We start from the raw sequence: 17,596 nt of genomic DNA on the forward strand, positions 1-17,596 counted from the left end.
CTCCCCACAAGGAAGGGTGTGGACTGCAGAGGGTCCCCTGATCACAGAGCCCTGGAGGGGTGCCTTACACACGCAGCCTTGCTTGTAGCCCTTAGAGATATCACTAGCACACAATAAAAATCACAGAAGTATTTTGAAGAATGGTTTCTGTTTATTTGCTTATTTATTTGTTTTTTTTCCAGGCAGGGTTTCTCTGTGTAGACCTGGCTGTCCTGGACTTACTTTGTAGACCAGGCTGGCCTCGAACTCAGAGATCGACCTGCCTCTGCCTCCCGAGTGCTGGGATTAAAGGCATGTGCCATGACACTCGGCTGGTTTTATTTACTTACGTTTTTATTAGTCTGTAAACAAGGCCACGCTATGTATCCCAGGTTGGCTTTGAACTCTGGATCCTGCTACCTCAGCCTCCCAGGGCTGTGATGATGTGTGTGCCCAGTGAGGACTGGAGAGGTGGGTTAGCAGGTCAGGACCCACATGGTGTGTGGTTCGCGGCACCCACACGGCGGCTGACAACTACATGCAGGGCATGCCCTGATTCATCCATATAAACAGCAATGAATCTCCCGGGAGCAGATGCGCCTGTGGCGGTCTGCATCTGTAGCGGCCTGCACCTGTGGCGGTCTGCACCTGTGGTGGTCTGCACCTGTGGCGGTCTGCACCTGTGGCGGTCTGCACCTGTGGCGGTCTGCACCTGTGGTGGTCTGCACCTGTGGTGGTCTGCACCTTCCAGCTCAGCCCTGCCCTGTGGCTCCGTTGCTAAGAGTTCTTGTGTAGCATGCCAGACACTCTGGGCTCCATCTTCAGCACCATATAAATTGGGTGTAGCAGTGCACACTTGTTCTTCCAGCCCTGGGGAGGCTGAGGCAGGAGGATCAGGACGTTAGGGCTAGCCCGGGCTACCGAGACCCTGTTTCAACTATCAAAACTAAATAAAAACTACAGCCATACCACCTACTGATGATACAAACATTGAAAAGAACATCTCCTTGGGCTTGGTACAGATGCAAAACAAAACGTGGCCCTTATAGAAAAGCTTGGCAGAGGGTGGGCGTGGGATGGGAAGTTGCGGGGGGGGGGGGTGCTCAGCAGTTAGGAACCCTGTCTGCTCTTCCAGAGGTCCTGAGTTCAATTCCCAGCAACCACATGGTAGCTCACAACCACCTATAATGTGATCTGGTGCCCTCTGCTGGTGTGCAGGCATACACGCAGACAAAGCACTCACATAATAAATAAGTAAATAAATAAATCTGAGAGAGAGAAGAGGAGAGAAGAGAAGCTTCTTGGAAGCTGGGCAGTGATGGCACATGCCTGTAATCTTAGCACTTGGGAGGCAGAGGCAGGTGGATCTTTGTGAGTTCGAGGCCAGCCTGGTCTTCAAAGTGAGTCTAGGACAGCCAAGGCTACACAGAGAAACCCTGTCTCAAAAAACCAAACAAATAAATAAAATAAAATAAAAAAGCTTCTTGGTGATACGCAACAGGCCACCGTGGTGGAACAGGCTTGTCGGAGCTGAGGCAGGGGATTGAATTGCAAGAACAGCCCTCTGACCCCGCAGCTCATTCCTAAGAATCCGGCTGTAAGCAAGAGCCATCAAGGGAAGAAGACAGTGCACAGGAGGTGGCCGCTCTCTCCAGTGCTGGCCCTGAGGGAGCAGGAGTGAATCACGCAGCCGGCTGTGCCACGCTCTGCCTGGGGGACAAAGCGGCGATATTTCCTGGATCCGGAAACATGGGCGAGAGCCTGTCACTGCAGGAAACACTCGGCTGGGGCTTGGCCAACCGGGCCACCAGGGGTCAGCCTGGGAGGCTGCCGGGACAGCAGCGATGGAGGCCCCAAGGAACTGGGGACGTCCCTGTCCCTGAGCCCTGAGATACAGCGGACCTGGTGACCTGAGTGAAAGTCCCACAGCCACAGTTCTGGGTGCCAACCTTGCTGAAAAAACAGCAAGGTGTTTTCTCTTCTCAGACACCATATCCCAAACCTACACTCAGCAGCTCGGGAGCCTGAGGCAGGAGGATTGCTTAAACCCAAGTGTTCCAAGGCCGGGTGTGGTGGCCCGCGCCTTTAATCCCAGCACCCGGGAGGCAGAGGCAGGCAGATCGCTGTGAGTTCAAGGCCTGCCTGGTCTCCAAAGCGAGTTGTTTAGGACAGCCAAGGCTACACAGGGAAACCCTGTCTCAGAAAACCAAAACCAGCCAAACAAAACGAAACGAAACAAAACACAAGAACAGCAACAAAAAACCGAAGTGTTCCAGGCAAGCATGGGCCACACAGCAAAACCCCACCGGATGGCCACAATAATAGTTGTAATAATGAGTGTTAAACGTTTAGGTACACAGGCCTACATTGCTGACACGAGACCTTATTAAAGAAAACAAAAGCCTTCCCCCCACCACGCCGCCTCAGAAGAGTCCCACGCTAGGCCACAGCCATCTTTCCATCAAGGGCTGTGCATGTCCCTCTGCCGCTCCCACACCCTCCATGGCTTTCCAATTACCCTACAAAGTCTGGTTTCTCAGTTCACCGACCGCCTGCGCTACGTAGCCCAAGCTGGCCTCCAACGCAGAGATCCCCCTGCCTCTACCTTCCCAAGAGTTAGGACTGAAGGTGTGCCCCGCCCCCCACGGCCTGGGTAGCCCCGTTTTTTTTGAGACTGTGCCTGCATGCATGCGTGGAGCCGACCTTTTCTAGCGATCCTCCAGGATGCTGGGATCACAGGTGCACTAACATGCCTGGCTGTGTGCTTTTCCTCGCCTGAGAAACTGTTCGGGACCAAGATTTGTTTAAAAAAAAAAAAAAAAAAAAAAAACCAAAAACCAAAACCAAAACAAAACAATACAAAAACAAACAACAACAACAAAAAAAAAACCAAGTTAGAACCACACCACGGCAATGGGCGATGGCTCCCTCCGTGGGAGGGAACTTAAACTTGCGGCTGAAGCCGGAGGTCCTGAACCTCTATCCCAGCACCCACCTAAAAGCGGGGTGTGGTCCTGCACCTGGAACGCCAGTGCTGTGGGCAGACAGGAGGACGCTGAACTCCAGCTAGCAGCGCCGAGAGAGACCTGACCTGTGCCCCCTCTCCATGTCCGCTAGGATCCGCTCGCCCACGCGTGTGAGCAACCACACCCACAAACACCTTGGTGCAGGGGTTTGGCTCAGCTTTGTCTGCCCTGAGCCCCCCTCCCTCTCAGGCAGCTTTCCTGCCTTCCCTAGGTAGAGCGCTTGGTCCCTTGGGCCCCCAGCCTCACCCCAGCTCCCAGGCCCCAGGCAGTGCTCCCGAGCGGAAGGGGGCCCAGTGCCTGGTCCCGGCCGCCTCCGCTGGGTGAGGCCCTGACTCTTTGGGGATTTCCTGCGTCCTCTATAAATAACCCCCCCGCCGCTTCCCACAAACTCCTCACCCTTCTTGGAAAAAAGGGACCGAGGCCAAGGCCTCCATGCAGCTGTGTGCCAGGCCCGAGGCAGGCGGCCTGCAGCGGGCGAGCTGCCCAGAGGGCCGGCCCCGCCCAGCCCGAGGCGCCACAGCTCCTCCTGGGAGCTCGGGACCCTTCCCCTTTTTCATCGAGACAGGATCTTGCTTTATAACCCAGCCTGTCTTGGACCAGGCGCTGGGGTGACAGGCGTGTTGACACCTCATCAATCAGAAGACATCTGGGAGGTACGCTAGGGACGCTCGCCCTCTGCTGGCCAGTGGCGGCTACAGCAGGCGCGCTGGCCTCTCCTGAGGCTGCCTCGGGGGACTTTGAGCATCCTGCCTCCTTTAGCGCTGCTTGCCAGACCATAGCGCAGAGGCCTCCTCTGCAGGGTCTGTATCCTTAAGTCCTCTGCCTTACTGTCAGGAGGACAAGACCCAAGTGCTGTCCCTCACCCTACAGTGCTGCTGTGGCAGAGGCCCTCGACTAAGTTCCGTGTGGGCTGTAACAGACTGCTAAACCCAAAGCCAGAGGCCATTAAGAGAGGTCTCTTTCTCTACCTCCCATTTCTTTTTATTTTTTAAGATATATTTATTTATTACATATACATGTATGCCTGCACACCAGAAGAAGGCCTCAGATCTCACTATAGATGGTTGTGAGCCACCATGTGGTTGCTAGGGACTGAACTCAGGACCTCTGGAAGAACAGACAGTGCTCTTAACCTCTGAGCCATCTCTCCAGCCATACCTTCCATTTCTTTATCTGAGAAATGGGACTATTGGTGCAGAGCCTGAGTGCTTGCCTTTAACCACAGCAGTGGTGAGGCAGGCATATGGGTCCCTAGAAGGCTGAGGCCAACACCACCCACAAAGTAAGATCCTGTGGCAAAAACTAAAAAGTACAAATAAAATAAAAATATTTGATAAGGGCCTGGTGAGATGGCTCTGCACATTAAAGCACTTGCTGCTCAAGAGGACTTGAGTCTGGTTCCCAGCACCCATGCGCTCCCAACTTCCTGAACCCCAGCTTGAGGAGACCCCATGTCTGGCCTCTGCTCTCAGACACTCTCCCTCACTGCACATACATATAGTCAAAAATAATTCAGGCTCTTGCTGTGCAGCCTGTCCTGAGTTCAGTCACTGAGACCTACATCACCACTGCGAAATGCCCTGCAAGCTGTCCTGACCCTCCCCTATGTGTGTTGTGCTCCCCAGGGTGGCACAGGGCCCCCACACAGCACTGGGTTCACATCAGCCACCTCTTGCAGTTGGTGACTGTGAAGTCGTAACTTTAAAATGGGGGCCAGGCGGTGGTGGCGCACGCCTTTAATCCCAGCACTCGGGAGGCAGAGGCAGATGGATCGCTGTGAGTTTGAGGTCAGCCTGGTCTACAAAGCCAGTCCAGGACAGCCAGGGTTACACAGAGAAACCTTGTCTTGGAAAACAAAAACAAAACTAAACTAAAGTGGGGAGAATAAGCTGCTGGGTGCTTAGCAGGAAGCAGGCAGATCCACACCAGTGGACATGGTGTGTGTGGTGTAAGAGCCCGAGGACTGGGTGACTTCTAGGCATGACAGGGTCCTGGCACAGCTGAGCCACAGCTGTAGTTCCCTCACCTGATGAGAAGGGGGTGGGGCCTCGTGGGTCAGAAGATTGGCAGGCAGTGAAGGTGGGTGTGGGAAGGAGTGTAAGCTTTGTCACAGGTGAAAGCAATCGTGTCGGGCTTTGCCCTTGGACACACCACAGGAGCTTGAGCGCACATGGATCGGGAAGAGGATCAGTGAACAGGCCAGAGACACCTAAGGACCCGTCCCGTGGAACGGATACTGGAAGGTTCAGTCTTGTTTCCCTTTAACCTTTTTTCCCTCTTGTGTAAGATAGTTGGGTTCTTAATTGTTAAGAAACAGAGCCTGCCGGGCGTGGTGGCGCACGCCTTTAATCCCAGCACTCGGGAGGCAGAGGCAGACGGATCGCTGTGAGTTCGAGGCCAGCCTGGTCTACAAAGTGAGTCCAGGATGGCCAAGGCTACACAGAGAAACCCTGTCTCGAAAAACCAAAAAAAAAAAAAAAAAAAAAAAAAAAAAAAAAAGAAACAGAGCCAACAGGTGGCGCCCAACGTGAGGCCCAATGGGTTCCATAATTTCTAATAATATGAGGGAAGAATCAAAATTCGAAGGTACAGAAATGCTGTTTCAGGGTATCAGCAAAGTCGCAACTACCATTGCAAAACTCTTTCCTGACTTATACTTAGGAGGAATTCTCTATTTTTTCATTGTCCTTTTATTGTATTTCATTCTTAGAAGGATTAGAAGAAAGGCTAATATCATAGAAAAGCCGGAAGGGTCAGTAAATTCTATCCTTTTGGAAAAGATTGCAGATTTGACTGGAGAGATGCAAAGACTGAGAAAAGAAAATGAAGGGATGGGAAAGCGAATAGAAGTTTTGGTAATCGGGAGTGGTGGAGGACAGAAAATAGAGAGACCGGAAAGCCAGAAAACAAAACAAAACAGAAGAGTCAATAAACTCTATTCTTTTGGAAAGAATTTCTGACTTGACTGAACAAATGGGCAAAATGCAAAAAAAACTGGAAGGGCTGGAGAAGCAGAAGGCACCTTTGGTTAAAAAGGGTGGAGAAGAAACAGAGACAAAGGAAGCCAGACTAACCAAAAGGTCTTTGGAAGTAAATGTCCCAGTGGAGGACACCTCCACAGTCGCCCAGACACCTTCAGCTTTTCCAGTCACTGTAAGACATGTGCCCACGCAAAATGGTGCTGAGGGTTATGACGAAATGGCCTGGCGTCCCGTAGACATGATGGATTTAAGACATTTTAAGGAATCCATCGTCAAATATGGTATGCACTCTGCCTTCATTAAACAAATGTTAAACAGCTGGGCCACTCAGAATAGACTTGTTCCCCAAGATTGGAAAAATTTAGTTTCAGCGGTATTGGAAGCAGCACAACAGTTACAGTGGTTATCATGGTGGCGAACAGAGGCTGTAAGAACAGAACAAGAAAATACGACACAGGAAATAAATATTAATAGAGATCAATTGCTTGGGGAAGGACAATATACTAACATTAGAGAACAAATTCAAACTGAAGATAGAGTGATTGAACAATGTCGTAAGGCAGCCTTGAGAGCTTGGGAGGTGGTAGAGGAACCTGGGAAAACAACTATTCCATTTACTAAAATGTTCCAAGGACCCCTGGAGCCCTTTACAGAATTTCTGCAGAGATTAGGATCTGCTATGGATAAGGTGATGCCAGATTCTGACACCAAACAGGCATTAAAACTTATCATGGCTTATGAGAATACAAATACTGAATGTAAGAGGGTGCTTAGAACATTAAAGGAAAGAGGCGCTCCATTAGATGACTGGGCAAAGGAGACAGTTAATATCAACTCTCAGGAATATCAAAATAATATTGTGGGACAAGCTTTAGCCAGAGAGCCCAGATATCCTAATACTCGGTGCTTTAATTGTGGTAAAATTGGTCATGTGCAAAGAAACTGTAGCGATAGAAGGCGCAATAACCCAGGAGAAAACGTAACTCGTAGGAGAGAACAAGGAGGTTCAGGGCATGATGGTAATGAGGTACCAAGACTTCCAGGGTACTGTAGTCACTGTGGGAAAGGGAAACATTGGTCTCGGGATTGTCAGTCTAAAAAATGTGCAAGGCAATATTTTGCCGACGGGAAATGGGAGGAGGGGGCCATCAGCTCGGGCCCCTGTAAACAAAGCCAGCCAAATTCCTTTTGCCAGTCCAGAAATGACAAACCCGCAGGAAAACGGGAACTGAGTGTTACTGATCTAATGCATGCTACTGAAGGCAGTGCAGCCTTGGATCTGGCTTCAAATGTGTCTCCTACTCTATCTCCCCAGGTTGAATGTTCCAAATTAAATACTGGTGTTTTCGGACCTTTGCCTTCAGGCACAGTAGCAATGGTTCTGGGAAGAAGTGGGCTGACTTCTCAGGGTTTTCTTGTGCATCCCGGTATTATAGACGGAGATTCTAAGGAGGAAATAAAAATCATGGCATGTGTGAAAAAGGAGATGAAAATCGATGCCGGGGATAGAATTGCTCAACTCCTACTGTTTCCTTACATTAAGGGCAAAGCCACTCCAGTGGAAAGGACTGGTGCATTCCGAAGCACAGGGACACGTGTGTTCTGACAATCAGTAATTGATGATCAGAGACCTAAGTTAATTATACAAATGAATGGTGTTAAAATAGAAGGCTTGTTAGACACCGGAGCCGATGTCTCAATCATGGGTCAGAAGTCTTTGAACCCAAATTGGCCACTTCAGAGGGTTTATACAGAAATTGTAGGAATTGGTAAGTTATCTCAAATAAAACAAAGTGTGCAGTGGCTTGAGTGTGTGGGAACAGAAGGGCAGACAAGGAGGCTGGAACCCTATATGGCTTACATTCCCATAAATCTATAGAGAAGAGATCTCTTACAACAATGGGGTACTCAGATTAATATTCCTGCAACAACCTTTAGAAATAATTCACAGGCAGTTTCCTCGATCTATCATATACCATTACATGGATGATATTCTGCTAGCTGATTCTGATCCTAGTGTTTTAGAAAAAATGTTTCAGGAGGCACAAAGAATTCTGCCATGCTGGAGATTACAGATTGCTGTGGAAAAAAATACAAAAAGGAGATTCAATTACCTCTTTAGGCTATAAAATAACTAAACAAAAAATTCGACCACAAAAGGTACAGATCCATAGAGATCAATTGCAAACTCTTAATGACTTTAGCTGGTTAAGGCCTACCTATGAGTTAAGTAACTTGTTTCAAACATTACAAGGGGATTTGGATTTAAACAGTCCAAGGAGTCTAACCACTGAGGCAGAAAAGGAGTTAATTCTGGTGGAGCAAAAACGTCAAAAAGCATATGTGGATAGAATTGATCCTAAACTTGGTTGTATTCTGGTTGTTTTGCCTTCAAAACATTCTCCTACTGAGCTTCTTATGCAAAGGGAAGACAGGATCATAGAATAGATATTCCTGGCAAATAAACAAAGCAAAAAATTGAAAACATATATAGAGAAAATTTCTGAATTGATTACAAAGGGAAGAATAAGGTTGCACCAACTATCAGGGATGGACCCGGCGGAAACTGTAGTGCCTGATTCTGAGATTATGTCATTATGGGTGATTAATGAAGATTGGCAAAGAGCTTGTAGTAACTATTTGGGAGACATTAACAATAGATACCAAAAAAGCAAATGCATACACTCTATAAAAAGAACTAATTGGATCCTTCCAAGTATTGTAAAGAGGTCACCAATCTCAGGGCACCCACCTTCTTCACTGATGCAAATAAATCAGGTATGGCTGGTGTTAAGTCTGATAAAATGACCAAGGTGATTAAAAGCCCATTTACATCAGTTTAAAAATCAAAATTGTATGCAATCCTTATGGTATTGTTAGATTTTCCTGAATCTCTTAATACAATTACTGACTCTCAATATGCTGAAAGAGTTGTTTTGCATATAGAAACTGCTGAATTTACTCTGGATAACTCAGAATTGACTACCTTATTTATTGAACTGCAACAGGTCATCAGAAGCAGAAATTATCCCTTGTATATTACTCATATTCGATCCCATACAGGTTTACCAGGCCCATTGGCACAAAAAAAATGAAGAGATCGACAAATTATTGATAGGTACTGTATTTGAAGCCTCAAATTTTCATGAAAAACATCATGTCAATGGTAAGGGGCTGAAGAAAAGATTCTCTATCACTTGGGAACAAGCCAGAGAAATAATTAATAAGTGTCCTACATGTTCCTTATATAGTCAACTACCATTACCTGCTGGAATTAAGCCTAGAGATAACAAAAGAAATGAAATTTGGCAGATGGATGTGTTTCATTTTGCAGAATTTGGGAAAATGAGGTATGTGCATCATACCATTGATACATATTCAGGTTTTCAATGAGCAACTGCCTTAAGTCTGAAAGGGCTGACTGTGTGATTACTCATTTACTGGAAATAATGGCATTTATGGGAATATCTGCACAAATTAAGACTGACAATGCTCCTGCATATGTGTCCCTTAAGATGAAAAACTTCTTTATATATTATAATATAAAACATGTTACTGGTATACCTCACAACCCCACAGGACAAGCAGTTGTGGAAAGAGCTAATCGTACCTTAAAAGAAATGCTTATTAAACAAAAGAGAAGGGTAAAGACACCCAGGGACCGATTAAATAATGCTTTGTTGACTCTAAATTTTCTTAATGTTAATGATGAAGGGATGTCAGCTGTGGAGGGACATTGGGTGACAGAAAAATCCGAGGAGCTGGGACAACCAATATTCTACAAAGATTTGTCGAGCATGAAATGGAAACCTGCAATAGTTTTGAGATGGGGTCATGAATATACATGTTTCCACAGGGAGTGAAAAAATATGGTTACCAATCAAACTTATAAAGATTAGATCTGACCATATAGCAAGTGAGTCTTAAGAGCTACCTGGTTCTTACAACTTGACATTTTTTCATACAGCTTGGAGAACTAATGCCCTCTTCTGGCCTGCTGGTGTACATGCAGGCAGAGCCCTGTATTGTTTGCAAAAAACAGGACAACTCTGAAGACGAAACAGACAGCCTGGGTGATTTACCCCCAATAGCATGCCTCTGGCACCTCGAGGAAGGTGCCTCAACTGATATTTCCCTGAAAAATTATATATGTACTAACATACCTAACTAATGATTTCAAAAGTGTGCTTACTTTCAGAGCAAAAAACAGGACAATGACGAAGATCGAACTTCTGCCTCTGGCGCTACTGTTTCCTCTAGAAATCGCATGCATATTAACAATAAAATGGCTAGCAAAAAGGATCGATCCCAAAAAGACTGAACAAAAACAGATCAGCTAGCTTTTCCAGTGCTTGGTCAATATATTCTTTTTCTAGAGTACCCAAAAACATTTTTCCCCTAAACAACATAAAGTAATTTTGAGAACAGGACACCCCCATTCCCAGTAGGTGGGATGGATGTTTTTGGTGGGTTACCAATGCTCATTTTTGCCTAAGGGGGTTAGTTACAATTAATAAAAGTTTCATTTGGGGATTTCTTTCTTCTTTTTTTCTCTCTTATCTTTCTATCCCATCTAACATTAAGGAAAAGCGTGGGGGGAGGGAGGATATAGGTTTATAGAATAAAAGGTAGATTATTGAATCTACTAGCTTCAAAAATTTTATATTGGTATTATAGATTGATGAAAATTTAAGACTTTTGATTGATGGAAATTTAAGACTATTCAACTTTTGCTTCACATTGATAAAAACTTAGATTGGATATTGCTATTCATTTTTTGCTTTATGTATTGTATGTTATATGTTGACAAAATATTATATGTTAGAAATTTAAGATTATTTTGTTCAATGTTTATTTAATGTATTACTCATGTGTCACTCATTCAAAAAGGTAATGTCATATGAAAACTAACTATTAATAATCTATTGAGGAAGATCGGGGATAAAAGTTGGTATTTAGTTACCTATAAATCTTACTAGATACTAACTTACTTTGTCATAGACCAGGCTTGTTTAATTTCTTGTATATGTCTTCAAAGGAATAGATTGATAACTGTAATAGACAGAGTTGGTCTTCAAACTGTTCAGAGATCCACAGAATATGGCATTTAACGATGAGGGCTTTCCTGACAGAGAGAGACATCTGCTCCTGGCCGCATCTCCGTTTGCATCATTGAAGATGGGGGCATCAAGAGACGTGGGTGACAGAATGGTCACTGGACTGAGAAACTGCTGTTATCTCTACTGCTAGTGACAGGCTGACTGTCTGCAATGATCAACAGTGATGGTGGAAAGTTGACTGTCCACCTTTGAAGAGACGCGGTGGACCAGGATTTCCTGGTTCAAAAAGCAGTTTGTTGGATGTTTTGGGCCGATAAGGCTGAAGACTGATTGCCCCAATGAAGGAGAGAATCCGGTGACTGTCCAAGCGGTCTGCTCTCTCTGTCCTATGCAACTTGGAAGTTGCCCGCCAGTGCTTCCTTTATTAGATAGATTTTCCTTCTTGGGTCTCTGATGGGACTGAAGACTACATAGCCACAGTGTTATTAGAAGCTTTAGTTTAAGAATTAAAAACACATTTATAGATTGACAATTGCAATTTCTCATGAAGGAAAAGGACTCTCTTTGGTAACATAGTGGAATACTTTCTCCCAGGTTAACAAACATAAAAGGACTTGGTTATGTATTTGATACTTGATGACTCTGAATATATGAACATTGGCGTATATAGTTCTTAATTATTTTTTTAAAAGAGAAGGGGGATGTGTGGGAAGGATTGTAAGCTTTGTCACAGGTAAAAGCAGTCTTGCCGGGCTTTGCCCTTGGACACACCATTGGAGCTTGAGCACACGTGGATCGGGAAGAGGATCAGGGAACAGGCCGGACCAACTCGCAGGCCTAAGGACCTGTCCCGGGGAACAGATACCGGAAGGTTCACTCATTTCACTTTAACCTTTTTTTCCTCTTGTGAAGATAGTTGGGTTGTATAATAAAGTTTAATTGTTAAGAAACAGATCTGGGCCGGAGAGATGGCTCAGCGATTAAGAGCACTGTCTGCTTTTCCAGAGGTTCTGAGTTCAATTCCCGGCAACCACATGGTGGCTCACAACCATCTGTGATGTGATCTGATGCCCTTTTCTGGCATAACAGGTGTACATGCAAAATAGAGCACTCATATACAATAAATAAATAAAATCTTTCTTAAAAAAAAAAAAAAACAGAGCCAATAGGTGGGGGTAGGGATGGGCACGGGAGGGTGGATGGGGCATGAGAGGTCATTTTCTTTAATGGTGTTAACTATTGGTCAGAAAAAAAAAAAACAGACATGACAAGTTGAGAAAATTAGCAGGAGTGGGGGTGGGGACAGAGATAAGGCGGAGGACAAGATCAGGACACATTAGATACGTGCATGAAATGTCAGCAAAACTTACTACAGAAGTAAAAATAAATAAATATACTTGGTCGATACATGATGCCATAGATAGAAGAAACACATAGGCAAAGTTCTGGAAGGTAAGGCTCACTGATCCTCGTGAACAAACATTTCTGGATCACCTCACGCTGGAGCTCCTCATGTTCCTTTGGAATTTAAAAATAAAGGCTCTGAGCCGCGTGTGGTGGCACACACCTTTAATCCCAGCACTTGGGAGGCAGAGGCAGGTGGATCTCTGTGAGTTCGAGGCCAGTCTGGTCTTCCGAGTAAGTTCCAGGAGAGTCAGGGCTACACAGAGAAACCCTGTCTCAAAAAACAAAACAAACAAACCCAAGCCAACACCAAACCCTCTGTGAAGCCATGGGTGTGACTCAGCACCCAGCACTCACTAGTTTCATACATACAAACACTTGGCATGGTGATATAGGCCTGACCCCCAACATGGGGGGTGGCGTGGGGATGGGAAGTAGCAGGCCTGGGGTCCCTGCCCAGTCTTTCTCCACACTGTGGAGGGAACAGCCCCCCAGTGCTCTCTCCTGCCCTCTTCAGGCTCTGCCATCTTGCATCAGGACCTTGTGGGAAGTCTGAGGCTAAGTCCCAGGCTCTGGCCGTCACTTGCCCACACAGAAGTCCTGGAAGATGAGGTCTAGGATCTCCTCGGTGCCCCCTCCACCTATGAGGTGGCTCAGGTGTCTGCGAGCCTGGCGCAGGGCCTCGGCCGCCAGAGCCAGGTCTGTGGCCAGCTGGAAGTGGCCCAGGGCATCTAGGCAGCGCTGGAGGTGGTGATGGTGCCTAGCCCGGGTCAGGAGCGGAGGTCCTGTGGATGGGTCCCCACACCTGCCGGAGACAAGACCCAGTGTCTCACTCGGCCTGTGTAGACACCTTCTGAACCCCTTTTGCTGAGAGAGAGAGAGACTGAGGCTGAGGGACAGGCCCGACTGAGCCCAAAGCCAGCAGCTGCCTTCACATGAACGTGGGTTGGGGAGGCTGAAGGTGGCCGAGGGGACTCACACCGCAGCCAGTTCGGTCCTCAGGGCCTGCAGGAGGCTGTCTAGCCCGGCTCCGGTGCGACAGGACAGTAGCTGGTGTGGAGGTAGGGCGGGGTCCATAGCCGGGCCGGCGTTAGTGGGCAGCAGGTCAGATTTGTTGAGCAGCAGCAGGAGGCGCTGCCCTCCGCTCTTGTTGCTTTGCGCTGCCAGTGGGGCCACCACAGTGTCCAGGAAGCTGCAGCTGGACGGGGAGCCCAGGTCGGAGGCATCCAGCACCCCCAAGATGATGTCAGCTTGCTCCAGCCTGGGGAGGAAGGAGGTCGTGGGGCCTAGGGAGGCACTGTGGGTGCTAAGCTGAGGGTGGGACAGACAATGCAGGGCGCGGCCCAGAGCAAAAGCCAGGGCAGAGCAGGTGGCTCAGGGACCTGGCAGGTCAGTCAGGGGCCTGACTTGACAGGATTGGGGTGGGCAGAGCGCTCACAGCTCATGGGGGTGGGGTGGGGTGGTGGGGGAGACGCTGCGAGATTGGAGGGGCATGGCTCAGGTGGAAGGAAGGGCGGGACAGAAAGGTTGGGGGCGTGGCCAAGGGGAGAGCTTTGAGCCTGGTAGAGCAGAGGGCTTTAGGTGAAAAAGAGTTGTCTGTAATTCACAAGGTGGAGCTAAGGGGGAGCTGGCCTGAGGGGGAGGAGAGTAAGGGAGTAGACCAAGCTTGCACCTCAAATTCCCAAGGCCCCTCTTTCCCTAAATTCAAGGGAGCTCAAAACCTTTTGTTTCTCGGGAGTAATGAAATAGACGCAACAGGGAGGGAGGAAAAGGCTCCCAGTCCCCTTGTCCCTAGCCCTGCACCCACCTCTGGCGGGCCCTGCGCACACCCTCCTGCTCGACGGCGCCCACACCTTCCCGCAGCCCAGCGGTGTCACTCAGCAAGGCAGGGAAGCCAGCCAGGTCCACGGGAGTCTCCAGCACATCACGGGTGGTCCCTGGCTCTGGGGACACGATGGACACAGGTTTCCGGCCTGAAGGGTAGGGAGAGTGTGATGAAGGATAGTAGGGTGGGGGTAAGAGCTCCCATTTCAGACTGCACCCCTGCCCAGGAGCCCCGCCCTATGCGTGCCCCAATCCCACATACTGAGAAGATTCACCAGACTGCTCTTGCCCGCATTGGGGGGTCCAGTGACCACAACGTGCGCCCCTGAGCGGAGCCTCTGCCCACGCCTGGCATCCTGTAGGTGGGAACTCAAGGCCACCTCAAGGGCTCGGACATCTCTGTCGGCTGTGAGAGAAAAAAGGTGTGGTGAGGGAATCAGGAAGGTGTCAGGGGGGGCTGGCACCTCAGCCGCCCTCCCTCCACCCCTCCCAGAGCAGACATACCCTGCTCCAACACGCCCTCTTCCAAACTGTCATCCTCCCCGAAGTCTATATAGGCCTCCACGTGGGCCAGGGCCTGGGAAGGAGGGGGGCGGATATCAGGGGTGCTTCTGGGAGCTCGTGGTCCTCTCTAAGTCCTAGCTCTAGCTTGACCTAAGTGACCACACTGGCATTTCAGAGGCTGTGGGAAGGAGTAAGCTTTGTCACAGGTGGGAGCAGTCTTGGCAGGCTTTACCCTTGGGGCACCCCATGAATACCTTGTGACAGACTGAGTGGAGCCATCCTGGGTCTGGAATTCAGGAAACAGATCTGGGAACCCCACCTGGACTATTGTCTTTCTAATGGACCCTCACCGGGAGAAGGAGCCGGTCCTTCCCACGTGACTGAAGGAGTTGGGGAAGAGAGAATAACAAAGTCGGCTGCAGGGAGAGCGTGCAGGAGCAGCAGACAAGCTGGATCAGCACGCTGGCTAGAGAGACACCTAAGGATCCGTCCCGTGGAACGGCTACCGGAAGGTTCACTCTTTTGTCCCTTTAACCTTTTTCCTTCTTGTATAAGCTAGTTGGGTTGTATAATAAAGTTTAATCGCTAAAAAACAGAATCAACAAGAGGCCTAGAGCTTTCTCTAAAGAACACACGGGTGGGAGAGCAGGCAGCTCTTGCCTTGGTGAGGGTCTTCGCCCAGCCCCGGCACAGTTGGCCCAGTTCCCCATCCAGCTGCCTCAGGGCCTGGCGCCGCTGGGCCTCAGTTTCTGCGTGGATCAGGTCCGCCAGCCCCTCCACCTCAGTCAGGCTCAGCTTTCCGTGTGCAAAAGCCCTCCTGGTGAACTCCCCGGCCTCAGCTGGCCGCAGTCCCGGCACACTACCTGAAGGAAAGCATCACATGACCTAAGTAAGCTCCTTGAGACTTATCCAATGGCAGCCAATAGCCAGCAGCGCAACAGACCAAACTCCGGTGAGTTTTGAGATGACACAACTGACTTAGGGTCCCCCTGCTCCTGCAAAGAATCCCAGCAAGCTCACTAGTTCTCCGGGCAGACGACACCCAAGACCTTTCAGTCTTTTCAGGAACAGTGTCACCCACCAGAGCCTCACCCAAGGCCTGCAGGACACCGCTGACCACCGCAGGACCTCCGTGAACATGCAGCTCCATGCAATCCTCTCCGGTGAAACTCTGGGGGCCTTGCATGGCAAAGAGGAGAGTCAGGCGATGGGCCCGCCCCAGGCCGACTCCCGGGGGGGGGGGGGGGACACTTGATACCAGGATTCGAGCCTTGTGGGATCCTGGATCGGGGCCCCCTCACCTGGGAACCAGAGGACGAGCGCGCGGTCCAGCGGCTCCCGAGATCGCGGGTGCCGGAGAAGGCGCAGGCAGGCGCTGCGGGCGGGAGGCGGCTCCCGGGGCGCCGTGAGGCTGCGGAGCGCGAGCCCGCTGGCCGGGCCGCTGGTGCGGATCACGGCGATGGCACAGCGGCCCTGGCCGGAGCTGAGCGCGAAGATGGTGCTCCCGGGGGCCAAGGACGCTGCACCGTTGCTCCGGCGTGCGCACAGCCTGGGGACCCGAGAGGAACGGAGTAAGCGCATCCAGGACGCCGGGATGGTCGTCCCCGGCATGGCCCAGGTGTGCGGGCTGCGGCCAGGCGATGGCCAGGGAAGGACACGCAGCTCTGGGCGGAGGAAGGGGCCCAGGGGGCGGGTCTGGGGCTCAGAGCAGCGCCCCGCGCCATGACAGCGGGGCTGTCACACCCACCTGCCAGGCGTCCGCGCCGCCAGGGTCGCCAGGGCGCTCAGCCCGCGCCACATGGATTTCGAATCAGCCAGCACCTTGCCCGACCTTCCTGCGCGGCTTCAAGTTCTGTATGGAAGTTCCGCCCCCTTGCGGGGGTGATGGGCAGTGCGCTCAGGGACTCCCAACTACCATTGGGTTGCCTACAGGAAGTCCCACCCTACATTTATAGAGTTTGGTTTTTTTTTATTGGCTGACGCGAGAGAAACGAAGTAGGGCCAAGTATGGGCGTGCGCGTCGCGAGCGTGTCCCCCGCGGAAATGAGACCGAAGTGTTCGGTTCCTGGGGCGGCAGGGATCCGAGACGACGGTGGAAGAGGATGCAGGCTGTGTCGCAGCGGAGGCTCGCGTCTCGCTCCTCCACGTGTCCGTTCCGTGGCTTGAGAAGAGTCAAGAAGCTATGTGTGTGCGGTAAGGCGCTTGCCGCCAAACCTGACGTCCAGAGTTCGATTCCCCGGGACCCGCTTAATAAAGGAGCCCTCGACTCTTGTACAAGTTGTCTTCTGACTCCTGCGCGTGCGACAGGGAGACGGAGATAGATAGATAATAGATAGATGAGAGATAGATAGATAGATAGATAGATACTAGATAGATAGATAGCAGACAGACAGAGACAGAAAGACTGCGTGCGAGACTGAGCGACTCCGCAGAGACCGGAAGTTCAAAGCCTCTTAAAGACTGCAGAGGATAAGTTCCGGGGAAAGCCACGCCCTAGACCAGGGAAGATCTGGTCCAAACTTCTGGGAAGTTTCCTCCTGGCCCTTCTTGGGTGTCTCCTGTGCCACCCCCGCCGCCGCAGCTTTGCCATGGGCGAGCATCTGTAGCCAGGCGCCATCCCAGCCCTCGTCCCTCCTCCAGGCGGCTGCAGCCCAGCCCTGGCTTCCCGCCCGCCCTTTCGGGGGGCCCTCGGGTACCCGCGGGCCCGCCGTGTGCTGGAGGCTCCCTGGGGCCTCGGGTTACCGTCGGGTTAACCCGGGACAGCGCTGATTCGCGGGGTGAAGGCGGAGGCTCGAGTTCCAGGCTCCGGGCGGGCGGG

The 17,596-nt window shown here is 50.1% G+C and overlaps 1 protein-coding gene across 2 annotated transcripts; it reads right to left on the minus strand.

The window, feature by feature from the left end:
- Nucleotides 1-12,972: 12,972 nt before the first annotated feature.
- Gtpbp3 (GTP binding protein 3, mitochondrial) lies at nucleotides 12,973-16,728 on the minus strand. 2 transcript variants are annotated; one of them, XM_051169886.1, is made up of 9 exons: nucleotides 16,526-16,728; nucleotides 16,080-16,327; nucleotides 15,871-15,957; nucleotides 15,439-15,641; nucleotides 14,779-14,851; nucleotides 14,537-14,680; nucleotides 14,258-14,423; nucleotides 13,430-13,711; nucleotides 12,973-13,255 (listed from the first exon to the last, which is right to left on the minus strand). In XM_051169886.1, the coding sequence occupies exons 1-9, from the start codon at nucleotides 16,576-16,578 to the stop codon at nucleotides 13,030-13,032; spliced, it is 1,482 nt and encodes a 493-aa protein (XP_051025843.1). In that variant the 5' UTR covers nucleotides 16,579-16,728; the 3' UTR covers nucleotides 12,973-13,029. The 2 variants fall into 2 exon arrangements, with proteins under 2 accessions (XP_051025843.1, XP_051025842.1); XM_051169885.1 differs by lacking the exon at nucleotides 16,526-16,728 and having other exon boundaries at nucleotides 16,080-16,410.
- Nucleotides 16,729-17,596: the final 868 nt, after the last annotated feature.

Source organism: Acomys russatus, chromosome 27, assembly GCF_903995435.1.
Source record: "Acomys russatus chromosome 27, mAcoRus1.1, whole genome shotgun sequence".
In the NCBI taxonomy this organism is placed as follows: Eukaryota; Metazoa; Chordata; class Mammalia; order Rodentia; family Muridae; genus Acomys; species Acomys russatus.